The sequence below is a fragment of the Leishmania panamensis genome, assembly GCF_000755165.1.
Source record: "Leishmania panamensis strain MHOM/PA/94/PSC-1 chromosome 20 sequence".
In the NCBI taxonomy this organism is placed as follows: domain Eukaryota; phylum Euglenozoa; class Kinetoplastea; order Trypanosomatida; family Trypanosomatidae; genus Leishmania; species Leishmania panamensis.
The window spans coordinates 2286045-2301994 of NC_025866.1; the positions used below are offsets into that span (position 1 = coordinate 2286045).

The 15950-nt window shown below is 58.5% G+C and overlaps 3 protein-coding genes across 3 annotated transcripts; all 3 read left to right on the forward strand.

The window, feature by feature from the left end:
• Positions 1-2853: 2853 nt before the first annotated feature.
• Positions 2854-5853, forward strand: LPMP_205530 (coatomer beta subunit, putative; the record flags this gene model as incomplete). The annotated part of the gene is made up of 1 exon (XM_010700449.1): positions 2854-5853. One exon carries the CDS (start codon positions 2854-2856, stop codon positions 5851-5853), a length of 3000 nt encoding a protein of 999 aa, XP_010698751.1.
• Positions 5854-6891: 1038 nt separating this feature from the next.
• Positions 6892-8103, forward strand: LPMP_205540 (RNasePH-like protein; the record flags this gene model as incomplete). The annotated part of the gene is made up of 1 exon (XM_010700450.1): positions 6892-8103. The coding sequence occupies one exon, from the start codon at positions 6892-6894 to the stop codon at positions 8101-8103; it is 1212 nt and encodes a 403-aa protein (XP_010698752.1).
• Positions 8104-10222: 2119 nt separating this feature from the next.
• On the forward strand, positions 10223-11665 carry LPMP_205550 (pumilio protein 9, putative; the record flags this gene model as incomplete). Its single annotated transcript, XM_010700451.1, has 1 exon — positions 10223-11665. One exon carries the CDS (start codon positions 10223-10225, stop codon positions 11663-11665), a length of 1443 nt encoding a protein of 480 aa, XP_010698753.1.
• Between the last annotated feature and the right edge of the window lie 4285 nt (positions 11666-15950).

Here is a 15950-nt window from a genome sequence, read left to right on the forward strand (position 1 = left end):
TGCGTGACGTGTGGAGTCTCGGGGTGACGTTGTTTCGATTGTCCACTGGCGTCTTTCCAGCCTTTGGTTGCGACGCCGTCGTGTCTTGGCCTCCCGCAAACGTCTCCTCTACGGACTTGTTGCCTCTCACCGTATATCACAGCGGGCAGTTGTTGAGCGAGTTTCGTGCCATGCCAGCTGTTTCCGCGTCGATACTTGCGGTGAACCTGCGCCGTCGACCGACTATAGCGCGTGTTCTACTGCATCTGCAGGGCATTGGTGAGGTTGTAGAGCCGGTGCTGTGACGCGTCTCGTCCTGTGTCTACCAGCTGTGTGTGTGTCGCCAGGATGTAGTAGTTGCAGCGTACGCGACCCCGAAAACCGCTGAGGCGCTGGCGCTCCCGTGGCACCGCCGACCCAGCGACACTTTCCTCATGAAGAGGGGAGCTGGTGAGGCGGAGGGGCGAGCGCTCGGCCTCCGTGCCCTTATTGCACAGGACGGAGAGGTGTCGAACTCGAATGCCGTCACCACAGCAGCGCAACAGCAGTTTATGGCGGACTCCACTACGGTGCGCGCGCAGTCGTGCTCCACCGCTGGAGTCATTCGTTTTGCCGCGCGTATTGCACGTTGTGACGCATCCTGGAGACAAGGAGTCGTGGAAGCGGTGCTCGCGGTTGTGTCCTCTGCTCCACCGCGCGGAGCTCTCGCAAGGTGTGGCGTCCACGCAGCTGTCATCGCGTTCGCGAAGGACGCCGTCAACAGTTCCCCTCTACATCGACACTTTGCTGGCAATGCCCTTGCTGCGTGAAAGTGGCTGCCTGGCTTCTTGCGCGATTCACGAGAGGCTTCCGTCGCAGCTGCATGGAGCTTACCGCTGCTGCGAGGCGCTGCAGCTGGAACGGTCACTCCGGTGAGGTTCGGAAGAGGTCACAGCGGTGGGTGTCGGGTCGCGCCCCCCCCCTCCCAAAGTGAAGGGACTCGGATCTTCCTCTTGCGCGTCCGCGCATCAAACAAGGCTCCCTCCCCCTTGCTTAATTGGACTCCTTTTTCCCCCACCGGCGTAGGTCTGCGCTGGTCTCCCTCTGTGCGCGTCACTTTTATTCGTTGAGTGATGGTGTGTTCCGTCTGCTTCTTTTACTCGCTTGCATGATCTCTCCGCTGGAGCACGCGCTGCTTCTCCCTCCCCTTCTCCTTCTCTTGAGTCTCTCTGCCGTCGTTGTCGCGCTGATTCTACGGCCTTTTTCTTTCTCTCTCTCTCGTGTGTGTGTGTGTCTGTGCCGCTGAGCAGAGTTGACGCACAGTGGCGCATGTGTGTATTGTCTGTGCACGTGTGCCCTTGTTTGACTTTGTTCCTGTACCGGTGGTATCACCATTCCCAGGGCCTGGAAGTAAGGAAAGCGAAAGCCAAAGTACGCTTACTGACGACGTCGTGCCACATGGATGTGCCCGTGTGAGCGGGGAGCTGAAAGCGCCATCGTGATGATTGCAGATAAAGGTGCCTGCCTGAGAAAGAGGACCACGGAGAGACGTGGCGCCACCTCTCTTTCGGGATTGCTTCTCTGCGTATGCGTTTTGTGTGCGTGTGTGCCCCTGTGCACACCATCGTGCGCTCTCTTGTTTCCCACCCCTCTCACGCTTTCTCTTTCCTTCCCCTGTACGCACACCCCCACACACACATATGCCTATACATGCATATAAACAGACCCATACACGCGTAGGCATATGCTCGTACTGCGCGTCGACCCCTGCTCATCTCATATCTTTCTGTGCGGCGATGAACGAGCTCCGTCATCGACACTGCGCGAAAGAGAGCGTGTCCTATGGGACCCCTGCACGCGTATGCGACAGTATAGGTGTACACAAGAGGGGTGAATGATGGCGAATCTCGCTTCTCTTCTCCTCCTCCTCCTCATCTCGTCTCGCAGCTCGTATGTGCAATCCGCTCTACCCCTGCTGTACTCAAGGAAAAAAGCCATTGACTTTGGCGGGGCGGTCTCCTGTGAGAGGATGCGTTCTGCTACAACTTTGGGTCTCCCATGCACGAACCCGCACATGCACCTTTTCTCCTTGCCCTCCCCTCTCCTCTTCGCGTCTTTCTAGGCCTTTTCTCGTGTTGTCCTCCTCCCCTTTCCTCTCATCTGCAAGAGGCATCTTTGGTCCTCCTGTAGAGTGGGGGGGGGGGATGAGTCCCTCAATGGTATATACATACATCTGCTGCGACGCGTGTGTGCATGGTAGTTCTCTTTCCTCCTCATGTTCGGGAGCGTGTCAAGTGGTTTTACTGCATCGTCTGTCAGCTCAAGTCAGTCCCTTCCGAGCAGCCCCCGTCATGTCAACCCCCCAGGTGAGCCATGGTGGTTAAGAAAGGGGTGGGCCCTGGGCTTTTGCAGAAGTAATCGAAACGATAATCAGCAGCGCTGTGGTAGCTGCATACAGGAGTCAGTCCCCCCCCCCCCCACACACACCCAGCCGACGCTCATGACGTTTGTGACCTCGCCCATAACCGGCTAGGAAGTGGGGTGGAACCCTTCAGCTCAACAGTCGCCTTCTCCTCTCCCTTCTCTTTCTCTCGCTCGGGCTTCACACTAAAGAGGGCCGGAGATCTTCACACTAAAGAGGGCACGTGTGCGCGCAAGCGTCTTTACTACTGCAACGAAAGGAGACCCCAATAAGAGAGAGAGCGAGCGAGGGGAAACGCGACTACACAACTTACTGCCGTGAGTACGAGGCGTTGGTTTGGCACGGATTCTTACATACACACGAGCTGTAGTGCTGCTGCTATCGTAGCTTTCCATCTCTGCCCTTCACGACCCTTGACAACTACTCATAAATACCCCCCCCCCCTCCACCCACACCCCCACGCATCAAGCAACATGGCGGAGACAACAGTGTCGAGTCAGGAGGAGAGCAGCACGCTGCTCGTCAGTGTGGGCAAGACAGTCAGCGCCATGTCGTCGAAGGAGATCAAGATCGCACTGGAGAAGGGTGACAACACCGCTCGCGCGAATGCTCTCATGGCGATCATTTGCCTCCACGTGAACGGCGAGCCGCAGAACTACCTGATCATGTCCGTCATCCGCTACATCACTCCCATCGATGACCACTTCATCAAGAAGCTCGTCTTGTACTTCTGGGAGGTCATTGACAAGCGTGACGCAAACGGCAACCTCCTCTCTGTCATCATTCTCATCTGTAGCTTCCTGCGCAACGACCTGCTTCACCCCAACGAGTACGTGCGAGGCCTGACTCTGCGCTTCCTCTGTAAGGTGAATGAGGTGGAGCTGATCGAGCCGCTCGTGTCGGCAGTGGTTCAGAACCTGTCGCACAAGGTTGCCTACGTGCGCCGCAATGCGGTGCTGACGGTTCACTACATCTTCAAGAAGTTCCCGCAGCTGCTCCCCGATGCGCCGGAGCTAGTGGAGTCGGCGCTGCGCACTGAGACGGATGTGTCTACGTGCCGCAACGGCCTCGATTTCCTTGCAGCCTTCGCACCTGAGCGGGCAGCGAGCTATCTTAACGACTTTCGCGACTCGCACACCTTGTCGGCTGTCGATGGGCCGTTTCTCATGTCTGTGGTGGAGTTCTGCCGCCAGATGATCCGCGCCAACCCTTACGAGAAGGCGCGCTACGTCCCAGTCCTCTTCTCCGTCTTGCAGAGCAAAAGTGCCGCGGTACGCTACCAGTGTGCGACAACGTTGCTGAGCTTCTCCTCATCTCCCACGGCGATCCGGCAGGCGACGCTAACCTACGTTGACATCATCAAGGTGCACTCCGACAACAGTGTGCGGTTGATTGCGGTCGAGCAGCTAAACCAGATGCGCAGGTCGTACCTCTACGTGCTGCAGGACTCGTTGCTTGACATCCTCAGCGTGCTACAGGATGGCACCATGACTATTCGTGAGCGTGTCATCGAGCTGGCGGTCGAGCTGGTCACGCGTCGCAACGCGGAGACGTTCATGCAGGCGATGAAGAAGGAGCTGCTGCGCGCTAACCGCACAGACTTCGAGGTTGAAGATGCCAACGGGGCCATGTCGTATCGGCTGCTCATCATCAAGGCCATAAACACTGCGCTGCTGCGCCACCCGCCGTCGGCGCCGTCGATGCTGCCGGTGCTGCTTGACTACCTGTGCGACACGACCAGCACTAGTAAGGAGGTGATCACTCTCATCAAAGAGGTGCTACTCTCTCAGCCGGAGCTGCGCCGTGACACGATGAAGAAGCTTTCGGACATCTTTCCCATGATGACGTCAGTCCCCGTCATGCGCACAGCGCTCTGGATGTTCGGTGCGTACGCGTCGTCCGCGGACGAGGTGCTGCAGGCACTGAGCATGCTCAAGAACGTGGTAGCGCCGCTGCCGCTTGAGACCCCTAAGCCTGCCGCTCTCGACGCGGCCACCCTCACCGCCGCCAACAACAACACCTCTCCCCAGCCCAACATGCGTGCGGTGACAAAGGTCCTTGAGGACGGAACGTACGTTACTACCTACACCACAGCAACCCCAACCCCCGCCGCGACCGCCGCGAACGGTCATGGCGAAGACGGCAGCCTCGATGTGAGCAGCAGCGGCCTGCGCATGGCGCTGCTCAGGGGGGAGTACTTCCTCGCCTCCGCCTTTGCCAGCACCCTCACCAAGCTTGTCGTGCAGCTCTTCACTGAAGAGGCCAAGGGAGCTGTGGATGAGGCGACTCGCAACGCGGCACAGTCCGATGCTCTCGCTATCCTGCGTGAGATACTGCGCTACGGCGCGGAGGCGGATTCACCGAACCCTATAAACGCCGACACCAATGAGCACCTCCGCCTGAACATCGAGCTGCTCTCCAACCCGCAGGCTCCCTTCATGCTCGACGTACTCCATGCCTCCTTGGAAGCGCTGGGGCGCGCGGAACGGCGGTCAACAAGGGAGGTCGGGAAAGCCGATGGGGGCGTCGCCGCCACCGCCGCTGCTGCTGCTGCTGCTGCCGTCCAGTTGAACGCTATCGATGCGCCTGTCATGTTCTCGCAGCTGAGTGAGGACAAGGATGCCATCTTCGAGCTCGATGCCGCCGCCGATGGCCTGGATGCCGGTGCGAAGGATGAGAGCAGCGAGCACAAGGCGCAGGTGTTCCTGAAGAAGCTGGAGGACACGATGCCGCTCTCCGGCTTCAACGACCCCGTCTACTGCGAGGCCAGCATCACGGTACATCAGTTCGACGTCTCCGTCGACTGGTTGCTCGTGAACTGCACTTCGAAGCAGCTGACAAACCTCACCATCGAGCTCGTCTCGCTCGGCGGCATGAAGCTGTGCGAGCGACCGCAGACGTACATCCTCAACCCACACGAGACCATCGCTGTGCGCACCTCACTGAAGGTGAGTGCCACCGAGAGCGGCGTCATTTACGGCACCGTTCTGTACGATGCGCCGAACAATCAGCGCTGCAGCTTCATCCTGAACGACATCCATGTGGACATCATGAACTACATTCACCCGAGTTCGTGCTGCTCGGCGGAGTTCCGTGAGAAGTGGGGCATCTTCGACTGGGAGAATAAGATTGCTGTGTCGACGATGAGGCGCGACCTACCTAGTTTAGTGCGCTTCATTGTGCAGGAGTTGAACATGCAGCTGCTGGAACCGTACGAGGTAGAGCAGCAGGAGGAGCAGGACCCAGAACTAGATCTGCTACCCACCTCGGAGGAGAGCGAGGGGTGCGCGTACGTCTCGTGCAACCTGTACGCCCAGACTGCCTTTGGCGAGGACGCCCTGGCGAACGTGAGCGTGGAGAGTGACGGGAAAGGCTTGGTGAGGGGCGTGATTCGCATTCGTTCCAACACGCAGAGCATCGCCTATGGTATCGGTGAGAAGCTGAACATGCTCCAGAAGTCCGGCAAGCTGTGAACAGGAAAGGTGTGCTACCGTATGCCCTCGTGTTTGTGCGTCGGCGTCTATCTGTGTGATTTGTACTGTGTGATGGGAGTGGTGTGCAGCTGGGCTTTTTCCTTTCTTTTTTTTCCCCCGTTTCAACTTTTCGTTGTTTCGCACGTCATCTCTCTCCCTCTTTGGGTTTTATTGTTCTTGGCTTGACTCGTCTGATCACGCGTGTGTGGCTGCATGTGCGGCTGCCACTTTTATGATTTTCTGTCTCTGCAGTCTTCCTCCTCCTGCGTAGGGCGCACTCGCCAGTGTCAGTGTGTGGCTCATTAAGTGTGTGTGTGCGTGTGTGCGTGTGCTTTGTTGCCTGTACAGGTGGACACATTTTTGTGGAGATCAAAGATTCTCTTGGGGCTGTCTGCACTCATCTCTCTGTCTGTCTCTGTCTCTTGCTCATCCCCATTGAAGTACAGGGCCAGTACAAGAGAAGGTAGAGCAAGTTGTGGGTAAAAGGGGGTGGCGCTGTGGATGCACATACATGCGTAACCCCTTCCCTTTCTCCCCAACGGAGAACACACTTGTAGTGCTGTTGTGTGTTTCTCTCTTCCCACCCTCCTCGCATCATCCTTAACCGATAGATGTGAGTGTTGCAGCGGCTGAAGTGACGACTTGCCAGGTGCCAACAGCAAAGGCAGCCATGTGCGGTGTAGCACCGTTCCTCGCGTGATGTACACGAGAGTCTTCGCCGCTGCCGCCTCCCTTCCTCATGGACTCCGATACCTGCGCTCCATCGCTCCCCCTTCTCTGTTTCTCTCCCTCCCTTGTATGGCGGCTGCTATGTGTGACACCGCTCCTCCTCCCCTTCCCACACTCACTCACACCTTCACTTTGTGCTCATGGCGCTTTTCCTTCTTTCCCTCCTCCTCCACTGCACTGCTGTCCTGTCTTCTCGCCTCCATCACTACTTGTGTGTGTGTCTCTCTCTCTCTCTCTCTCTCTGGATGAGGCGGGCACTTCACGTAAACATAGCGAAACGACTGCATTCTTGCCAGGGGCGTTAGTACCATGCCGCTTGGGACGGCATCTATCAGCCTCGCAGAGGTGCGCGCTGTACAAGGTGGCGTGGCGAACGACGTACGCGAAGATGGGCGCACACTGCTGCAGCGCCGACCGATACACATCACGGCTCGGACGAGCCCTTCTTCCCTGGTCGGTGCGGCTTCCGGTGACGTGCAGGGGAGCTACAACGGCAGTTATGTGGAAGTGAACGCCAGCGGCACGGTCGTGCTGGCGGCTGCCACACCTTCGGTTGTGGATGGCTGCGCCACTGCCGACTCGAACTCTAGCGCTGGCGCAGAGCAGGAATGCGCGCCCGACACTGGTAAGGGGCAGCTGTACATCACCATTGATGCCGTGCCGCACGTGCTGGACACGTACGCAAGCGCCGTCGGGGGCCGAAACGTGGTCCGCTACCGCCGAGACTATCTCGCCTTTTTGGCCTCCACTGTGCGGCAGGTGTTTGGCGCCGCTCAAGTGGAGGTGCAGGAGCAACAAGGCATGGCGGAGGCTGAGGTGGTGCCGGAGGACGCTGGCGAAGTCAGTGACACGGCGGTCACGGTGTCGTCGGCGAGTTCGTCAGCTGGTAAATCTGGGGCGGCAGCAGGGAGTCGCGGCGACCATTTACTGAGCGGCTTCCCTGCGGCAGACTTGTACGTTGGCGAGGGCTTTGGCTTCAGGATTCACGTTGACGTGCACGTCCTGCAGTGCAGCGGCGGCAACCTCTTCACCGCTATCGCGTACGCCGTCCACACAGCGCTCCGGTCGCTGCGCCTGCCGGCCGTCACCCTGCACAAGGCACCAGGAGACGGTGCAGGTGTCTCCGTCGAGGTGGATCGCTCGCAGCCGTATCGCAAGGCTATCAGCTGGGCTCAAATACCGCTGTTGTGCGTGCTGCTTGTGTCGCCAACTGGTCACTGCGTCGTGGACCCTACCTTGCGCGAGGAGTGGGCCATGCCGCAGCAGGTGCATGTTGCCGCTGGCGCGAGTGGCCAGGTGGTGTACTTCCGATACCAGCAGCTTCCCTCGCGCCGCGGCAACACGTATCAGCTGCGGTCTGCCGAGCCGTCATCTGCCAGGGATGAGTGCGCCGGCTATGTGGCACCGCCGCCTGCGTTGAGTGTAAACGACTGCTGGTCCATTTTGTCCGACGGCGTGCACATCTGTCAGGCGATGCTGCACGACTGTGAGGATGCCCTGACCCATGGCGGGAGCGCGTAATGGAGGAAAAAGGGAGGGGGCGGTGCACCTGCGGGCGTGTTGCCCCACCAGTTAGCACCGTGCAGTCCTTCCTCCCGTTTCCTGTGCCCCTGAGCGCTGTGACGTAGTCATCGAGTAATCATACAGAGAGGCAGCTATGTGGAGCCACGTGTCTAAAGGTGTGCGCGAATGTCAAGGCGAAGAGCAGCGAGTGAGTGCGTGCGTGTCTGTGTGTGGGGGGGAAGTGGCACAAGACTCCACGATGTGGTACACGCCCATGTGCATGCAGCATGTCCACATCGAGCATGCGCTTGCGGCTCTCTGTATTGCGGAATCGACAGCACCACACGATCGCCGAGTGACCAAGCGAGTATGTCAATAGATACCTTAGCCGTTCGCGCACTGCAAGTGCTTGCGAACGGTGTCGTGCATGTTGTCATCCTCGACCCTGACCCGGTAAGCAGCTAAAGTTGCCGAGTTTCAAGAGTGCCATGCGGACGAGAAATGTCATTGCGTGAGAAGAATGATACCGTCGCCACTTATCTTGTCCCACACCACCTCTCTTCTCACAACCCCTCTCTCCTCTTTCACTCCCTGGCGCACCTACACGGTAGAGAGAGCGCTTCTTCATTAACGACGCCCTCGTACACACACCGGTGTCGAGGTAACTACGTACGTGTATATATATATATATATACTCCACCCCCTTCTCCTCCTTTCCCCTTTTCTTTACAGTTCCTCTTACGCGCAGACGTGCATTCTTTTCGTTCGCTGGTTAGACTTTCCCCCTTTTATTTCCTTCACGACTTCACCTCATTCTTCTCCCCCTTTCGTGCTTTGCTAGACCGTAAATCCCCGTATCTCCCCCCCTCTCTCTCTTCCTCTCACCCCCCTCCCCCCCTTTAGACGCACACAGGTGCTTCACGCGTTCCTCTTCGTTTCCCTTGCCTTTCCCGTGACCCGCCTTCTGCATAGAGAGTTTTGTTTTTCATTGTCTTGCTGTTACGTGTGTTTTGTGTGTGCGTCTCTCTGTGTAGGCGGCTACACGTGAGGGCATCAACCAGAGAGTCCACAAGCCGGCAGGATACAAACAGACCCCTTACACGCACCTACACCGATACGCCACTTGTACCACCAGCGCCAGAGAAGGACCTACGGCATCTCTCTTTTTCATTCCCATCGTCTTCCCACGAACCCCCTCCTACATCATTCTCGGTAAAAGAAAGGGGAATCCCCCCCACACACACAGAAGCCCTCTTCAGCACTATCGTTTCGATTCCGCCCTCTTTCTCTCTTTCCCCCTTCTCCACCTCCTTCATACTCGTTTACTCGTGCATTACGTAGATTAGACACACGTCCTTTCCTCCTCCACTCCCCCCCCTTGCCAGGCACAACCGAATTTTTTTTTCATCCCGCGCGGGCTTCCAGTCGCTGCCAGAGAAGTCGCCTCTTTTTTTTTTCCCCACTGGCCGGCGCGTTGTTTTTCCCTCCTTTGCGCCTCTCCTTCACCTCTTCCTTACGCTTGTGCGTCTGCGTAGATTTACTTGTTCTTCGCTAGACCTCCTTTCCACTGCCCGATCCAGCTTTGTGCCCCCCCCCCTCCTCTCCGCTGTGCTGGTTTGCGTGTGTGGGTGTGCGTGCGTGCGCTTCTTGTCACTCTGCGCTATCGCTCTTTTCCTTTCTCTCGAGTGTCATTCTACAGGAGTGCCTAAACCACCCCCATTCACCACTCTTCTACATAAACCCCGTATAGGGCATACATCAGCACGCTGCCATATTCACCGCCTCCCTCTTCACCTGATCTCATCACCACTACTGCTTCACCAGCTGCTTGCGGCTCACCTCTCCCTCGTTCCCTCCTTCGCCGATCGCCACCATGTCCTCTCCTGGACTACGAGACCTGGGCCGCAATCAGGCTACTGGGCAACGCACGACGGCGCCTCGAAAAGGTGCGGCACCACCGCTGCACCGCACTGCGGCTCGTGCCGGGGTGGCTGCGACGTTTGTGAGGCCGCCGCGTAACCCACCGGCCGCTGTGCCCGCGTCTGCTGCCGTGCCGCGCGCGGCGCCGGTGCTGTCGGTGGACCGCGGGGCGGAGCGGGGCTGCAATGACGTGGCGCCTGCGACGGTGGCGGCCGCCATGGCGCCCGCGGTGTGCGTGGGGGCGCCTGCGGCGCAGTCGATGTGCGGGACGCGCCGGCTTGCGGCGATGCCTGCTGCCGCGCTGGTGGAGGCGTTCAGAGCGACGTGCGAGGGGCACGTGGCAGACGTTGCGTGCACGCCGCAGGGCAAGGTGCTGCTGCAGGCAGCGCTGCGGACGCAGCGGCCGGAGGTGCTGGGCGCTGTGGTGGCGGAGCTGTGCCCGCGGCTGCGCGACGTGGCGGTGGACGCGCATGGGTGCCACGTGCTGCGGACGCTGGTGGAGGCGTGCACTGCGGAGCAGACGGAGGCGCTGATCGGCGCGTTGTACGCGTCGGTTGTGCTGAACATGTGCACCGCGTCGCAGTACACGCGGCGCCCGCTGCAGGCGCTCTTCGAGCGGCGCGAGGTGGACCTGTCTGCGGTTGTATGCGTGCTTGCGGAGAACGCGGGGTACCTTGCGGCGACGCAGCAGGGGTGCATCTCGCTGATGCGCGTGTTTGAGCTGTGCGATGCGGCGCAGAAGGCGGAGCTGGTGCGCGAGCTGCTGCCGAAGCTGGCTGCGCTGTCGATGGATCCGTTTGCGAACTACATGGTGCAGTGCGCAATCGAGCACAGCGATCGCACGACTGCTGCGCAGTACGTTGTGGCGCACTTCGCCGGCAACATGCTGCAGATGAGTTGCAACAAGCACGCCAGCAACGTGCTGGAGGTCGTCCTGCGGTGCTGCGGCGAGGTCCCGGCGGTGCGGCGCCTTTTCCTGGACGAGCTGGTGTTTAACCCGGCCGCCCTGAAGGAGGTGGTGAGTGACCTGTACGGGAACTTTGTGGTGCAGGCGCTGATCGGCGTTGTGACGAACCCGATGGAGTTCAAGCGGGTGGAGGACCGCCTGCGCCCTGCACTGGTGGGGTGCCAGTTCGCAGCGAAGATCGAGGGGAAGATGAAGGCAAAGCGTCCTGTCCCGCCCCACACGGGCGGTGCGCCGCACCATCATCCCCACTCACAGTTGCACCCGCAACAGCAGCTCCCGATGCCGTACACCATGCTTGACCATGTTGAGCCCCACGCACCTAGGTTCAGGGGTACTATGCCGCGCTCACAGGGCCCAGTGATGCCTGCCAGGGAGCCGCGCGTTCCGTCTCAGGGTTACTGTCACTGCCCTTATGACCGAAATCCTCTTTCCTGCGTACCACGCTCGGCTGGACAGCAGCAGCAGCAGCAGCAGCAGTACGCGGAACAGGCGCCATCCGGGCAGACCCACCCAGCCGATTACTTTCGGTTTCCTATTCTTGAAGAGCGCGCCGCTGCTCACGTAGCCGGCGCCGTCCCCGTAGCCGGCGGGGCGGACTGCGGGCCCGTGTATGGTCCGTCGCCAGCGGCACGCCGCCGCCTTCAGCAGCAGCAACAACAAGCTTTTTGCCCGCCATTCAATATCGCCTGCTGAGGTTGTGCTGAGGAAGCGTATGCCAAGAGCGACTTACAGAGGATGATGGTGAAGGTGGTCGGAAGGCCAGCGCCAGCTATTCGTCGCCAATGCGATAGGGCCTCGACTCACCTGCGATGGTGCCACCACTGCTTGGTCATCCCTCCTTCCCGCATCGATTTCCTCCACTGGGATGCGCGCATACTGATGCGCTTGTTTGTGCTCGCTCTTAGGCAAAGCGGCATCTCTCTCTTTTGCTTTTTGTGAGCGCACTTACCCTCAGGTGCATGTGTGTGTGTGTGTGTGTGTGTGTGAGGAGGGAAAAGTGTGAGCGGCACAAGTGGGGCGGCAGTACGTCAGAAAGTCTGAGCCACCGTTGTACCGATGGCTGCGCCCTCGCCGTTCTCCTCTATTGAGAGAGCACCGGCCTATCATGACCGGATCTTCGCTCTCTCGCTTTCACCCGCTGAATTCTGTGTTGCCTGCCACCCTTCGCTCCGTGTCATTTCGCTTCTGCGCGGGTGAGCGAGGCTTCATTGGAGTTGCATTGTGCGGAGACTGTAGATCATGTGTGAAAAGGACCCGAGGAAAGTATGGAAGAAATGGTGTGAGAGCACAGGGACACCGATTATCCGAGCTCAGGAGTGCACCTTGTTACCCAGGAGACGAATCTGCACGCGGACGCACCCAGCTGCTCACCAACCCACGCGCCTAACGTGCACGTCTCATTGGGCGTGGATGGGCCGAAGGGAGTGCACGCGCGTGTATTTGTCTGTCGCTGTATGCGCAGTGAGACACCCTCCTTCCCTTCTCCGTGACCACCTTCCTCACCCTCACCCCTTCTCCACGGCGTTCCTTTCTTGTCTTTCTCCCCTCTCGCACAGCCCCCCTTTTCCTGTGTGCCGTGTGGAACTACACCTCAATGGAGTTCTTCTGTGTGAGTGGGTGTGTGCGTGTTGGTTTGAGAGAGGAGGGAAACACTTAGAGTTTCTTTCCGTTGGTGCTGTTGCTGTCGCTGTGGCTCTTCCCCCCTCTCGCGCTGTGGTGGAGTTCTTCTCGTCCCCATTCGTTCGTATGCGTCTAAGTGTGTCTCTGTGCGCCTACTGGCCATAAGAGGCAAAAGACAGCGAGCGGGAGAGAGCGGAAAAAACGTGAATCGAAGTAGCGAATCCGAAGGTGACGGAGGAAGGGGAGGACATTATGCTAACAGGCGCTCACGAATAGGCGCAATGACAAGGGCGGAGAGGGGAGGTACTGGGCTAGCCGTCATCGCAGCCGTCAGGGGCATTCTCTACACGTGAATAAGCGAGCAAGGCATTGGCGGACGGTGGGCAGCGGGAAGAAAAGGGGGCTTATGTGAAACACACCCCCACACACATACACGCAGTGCTTTCTCTCTCCTTGTGTGTGTGTGTGTGACTGCGCTTTGGGTAAAGAGTCACGACGCTGTCGTGTGCTAACCATTCGCTTGTGGAACAACTCCCTCCCTCCCTCCCTCTTCCTCCCCATGCTTCACAGCGTACGCTTTTTCGCGCCTCGTTGACATCAGGCAGGCACAACACATTAGTGTAAGGGCTTCTGTTTGCGCGCTTGTGGAGAAGGGAGGCGTTGTCTTGCGTCCTCCTCTGTATTCTTCAGTCCCTTGACTTTCCCTCTCCTCGTTTTGTCCCTTTCCTTAGCAAACGAAAAATGTGCTCAGCAGTCATTGTTGCTGGGAGAAACGATGCGCCCAAGGCGATCCGAGGAGGAGAGGCGTGCAGGCAGCAGGCACTCGCTGAGTGCATTCGCTTTTTGTTCGTTTTGATGCCTTCATCCTCATCTGCACATCTGTGTGCGCCTCACCTCACATACGCCCTGGCTTAGAAGCACGCATAGACGCTTACATGTTCACAGGCACCCATGCCGGTGCAGGGTGCCGAGGCAGCACCCTCGCTCGTCACCTGTTTGCCACACAGAGGCCTGTGCTATTCACCTCATGGTGCCGCGCGCCCATCGGCACACCATCGTTATGATACTCTTTATACTCCCCCCTCCCCCACCCACTCAATCCCCCAGGCACAGGCAAACACCGGTACGGCCCTTCTGGGGGTGCGCGGCAAGCCGCTCTTACCGCTGTTGCGTGAGGGAGTTGTGAGAGGTGCTGGGGGGGGGGTCGTGTGGGAGAGGGCAACGTCGGTTATTCCTCTTCCATCTGCTCCAGGCAGTCAATTGCCCTGTCGTTTGTTGCACCCGGCACCTCACCTCTCCCCTTCTGCCTTTGCCTCTTTCTCTCCTTCGTTTTTGTCCCCCCCTACCCTCAGTCTTGTGGAGGCGGATTGGAATAATAGCAGCGGCAGGCCGAAGAGGCGGCACACCTCCTTGGGCACGTGTGTGATGGTGTACGCGATCGGTGTGTGTGTACGGACACACACACACACACACAGTCATGCAGCCCCATGTGATTTCACCGCTGCCTTCTTTTGCGAGTCCAAAGACAGGAGGGGATGCACATGCAGGCGGCCGCTGTGCGCATGAGACGCGGGCGGCGCTCGACGGGCTCCACTGTGTACACAGAAGGCAGATCAAACAAGTGGTACGGCGGAGGTGGGTGGTGAGTGGTGCGAGTGTTCAAGTGAGTCTCCGCTCGTTATGTCTTGGTCACCGCACTGAGCCTTGAGGTGAGGGAGAGAAAGTGCGGTACTGGAGATGGCAGCCCTGGGCTGTCAACCACTTCGAGCCAGAAAATGCAGCTCGATGTGAGGCACCGCCGCAGACTTCTCGACCACCAGTTGCTGGTGAACTTGGTATGTGCAGCATCATGATTGGTGTGCTTACTGCAGGGCTCGCCGTAGAAGCCGCTGCAGCCTTTCTTCAGCTGCCATTCCCCTTGGTGCTCGTCCTGGGTACCTACGAGTCCCTCATTGGCCTATTACTACTGGTGGCGACACCTGCGTCCCTTCAGGCACTGAGAAAGGAAAGCAGAAAAACCGGCGTTTGCACAGGCTCACATGCGTGTTCGCACTCGTGTGTGCATGTAGGGAGTATGCGCTACTCCCAGTAGTTGACGGTCGTGAGACGCGTCATTGCACACTACCTTAGTCGTTCCCGATGGCCTGTCTGACGGTAGCCGTAAACTCCTGCCCCGTTCTCTCACTTATTGCCCTGCCTTTCCCTTCTCTCTCTATACCATCCGCTTACCTCTTACCCATGACACGGTGTCCCCCGTCTCACCCCCTTCCCGCACAAACCAACTACTTTGTGACATACACACACACCTGCGTGTACAACTGCTCACCAAAGACCACCCCATGCTGTGCTAGACTCGCTCCCTCCCTCTCCTTTCCTACACTGCACCGGAATTTCCATTAGATCAAAGGAGCAATTCTCCAGTCCCCTCCCCCACCCAAGTCGAGACCTCTCTTGCCCACCTCTCTCCTTATTTACTACCCCCCTCCTCCTCTTGTCGCTTTTACTCTGCACTGTCTCGCTCCTTGTTCTTATGTGAGTACGCACCTCTCTCTTTCTCTCGTCTCTGCCGCACGCCTTTCGTATTCCCTCTACTCATAGGTGCATCTCTCTGTCGTTTCTCTTGTTCCGCATTAGAGCGTTCTCTTGTCATATTCTTTCTTTCCTCGTTGGCGAGCCCCTTCCTCATCACCTCCGCCTCTCCGTTTCTCCCCTCCCTTTCCGCACAGGCAAAGCCCCGCTGGCGTCTTTCCTTTCTCTTTCTTTTTCTTTCCTCTTCCCCCCCCTCTCCACCTCCTTCCGTACTCACGAGATTGTCGCTGCCGTGCGCGCTCTCTATCACACAGGTGCCCATCCACTTGCGAGCTTTGACTCTTCTCGACTACCTCTGCCATTGACGCCTTCCGAACGTCAAAGCTGCTCTCCCTCTCTTTCCTGCTTCTTTGCGTATAGATTTTATTCTTTGGTCTTAGATATTCCTAAACTGTCCCCGCCCCCCTCCCTCCCCCTTCCTTCCCCCCTCCCTCCCCAGTCTTTCCTCTGTACCCCCCCTCCCCCACGATTGTTATTCTTTCGTTTCCTTCTTCTGCTATCTTCACCTGAAACCCTGTGCGGCACGCTGTCCCCCTCTTTCTCTTCTTCGCTCTGGTAGTCGTCTTCAGGCGCTGCATTACCGTCGTGCGTTCTTTTGTCCGCATTTTCTCCCATCTCTTTTTCAGTGATTGGCGCAACTGCTCGGAGGCACACCTCTCCCCTTTATCTCCATTGTGACTCCACAGCATGTCTTCCGCTATGCGTTACGATCAGGGCTACAGCCCAGCTGCTGCGGAGCGTCGCCCCATCGCTATGTGGAAGGGTGCAG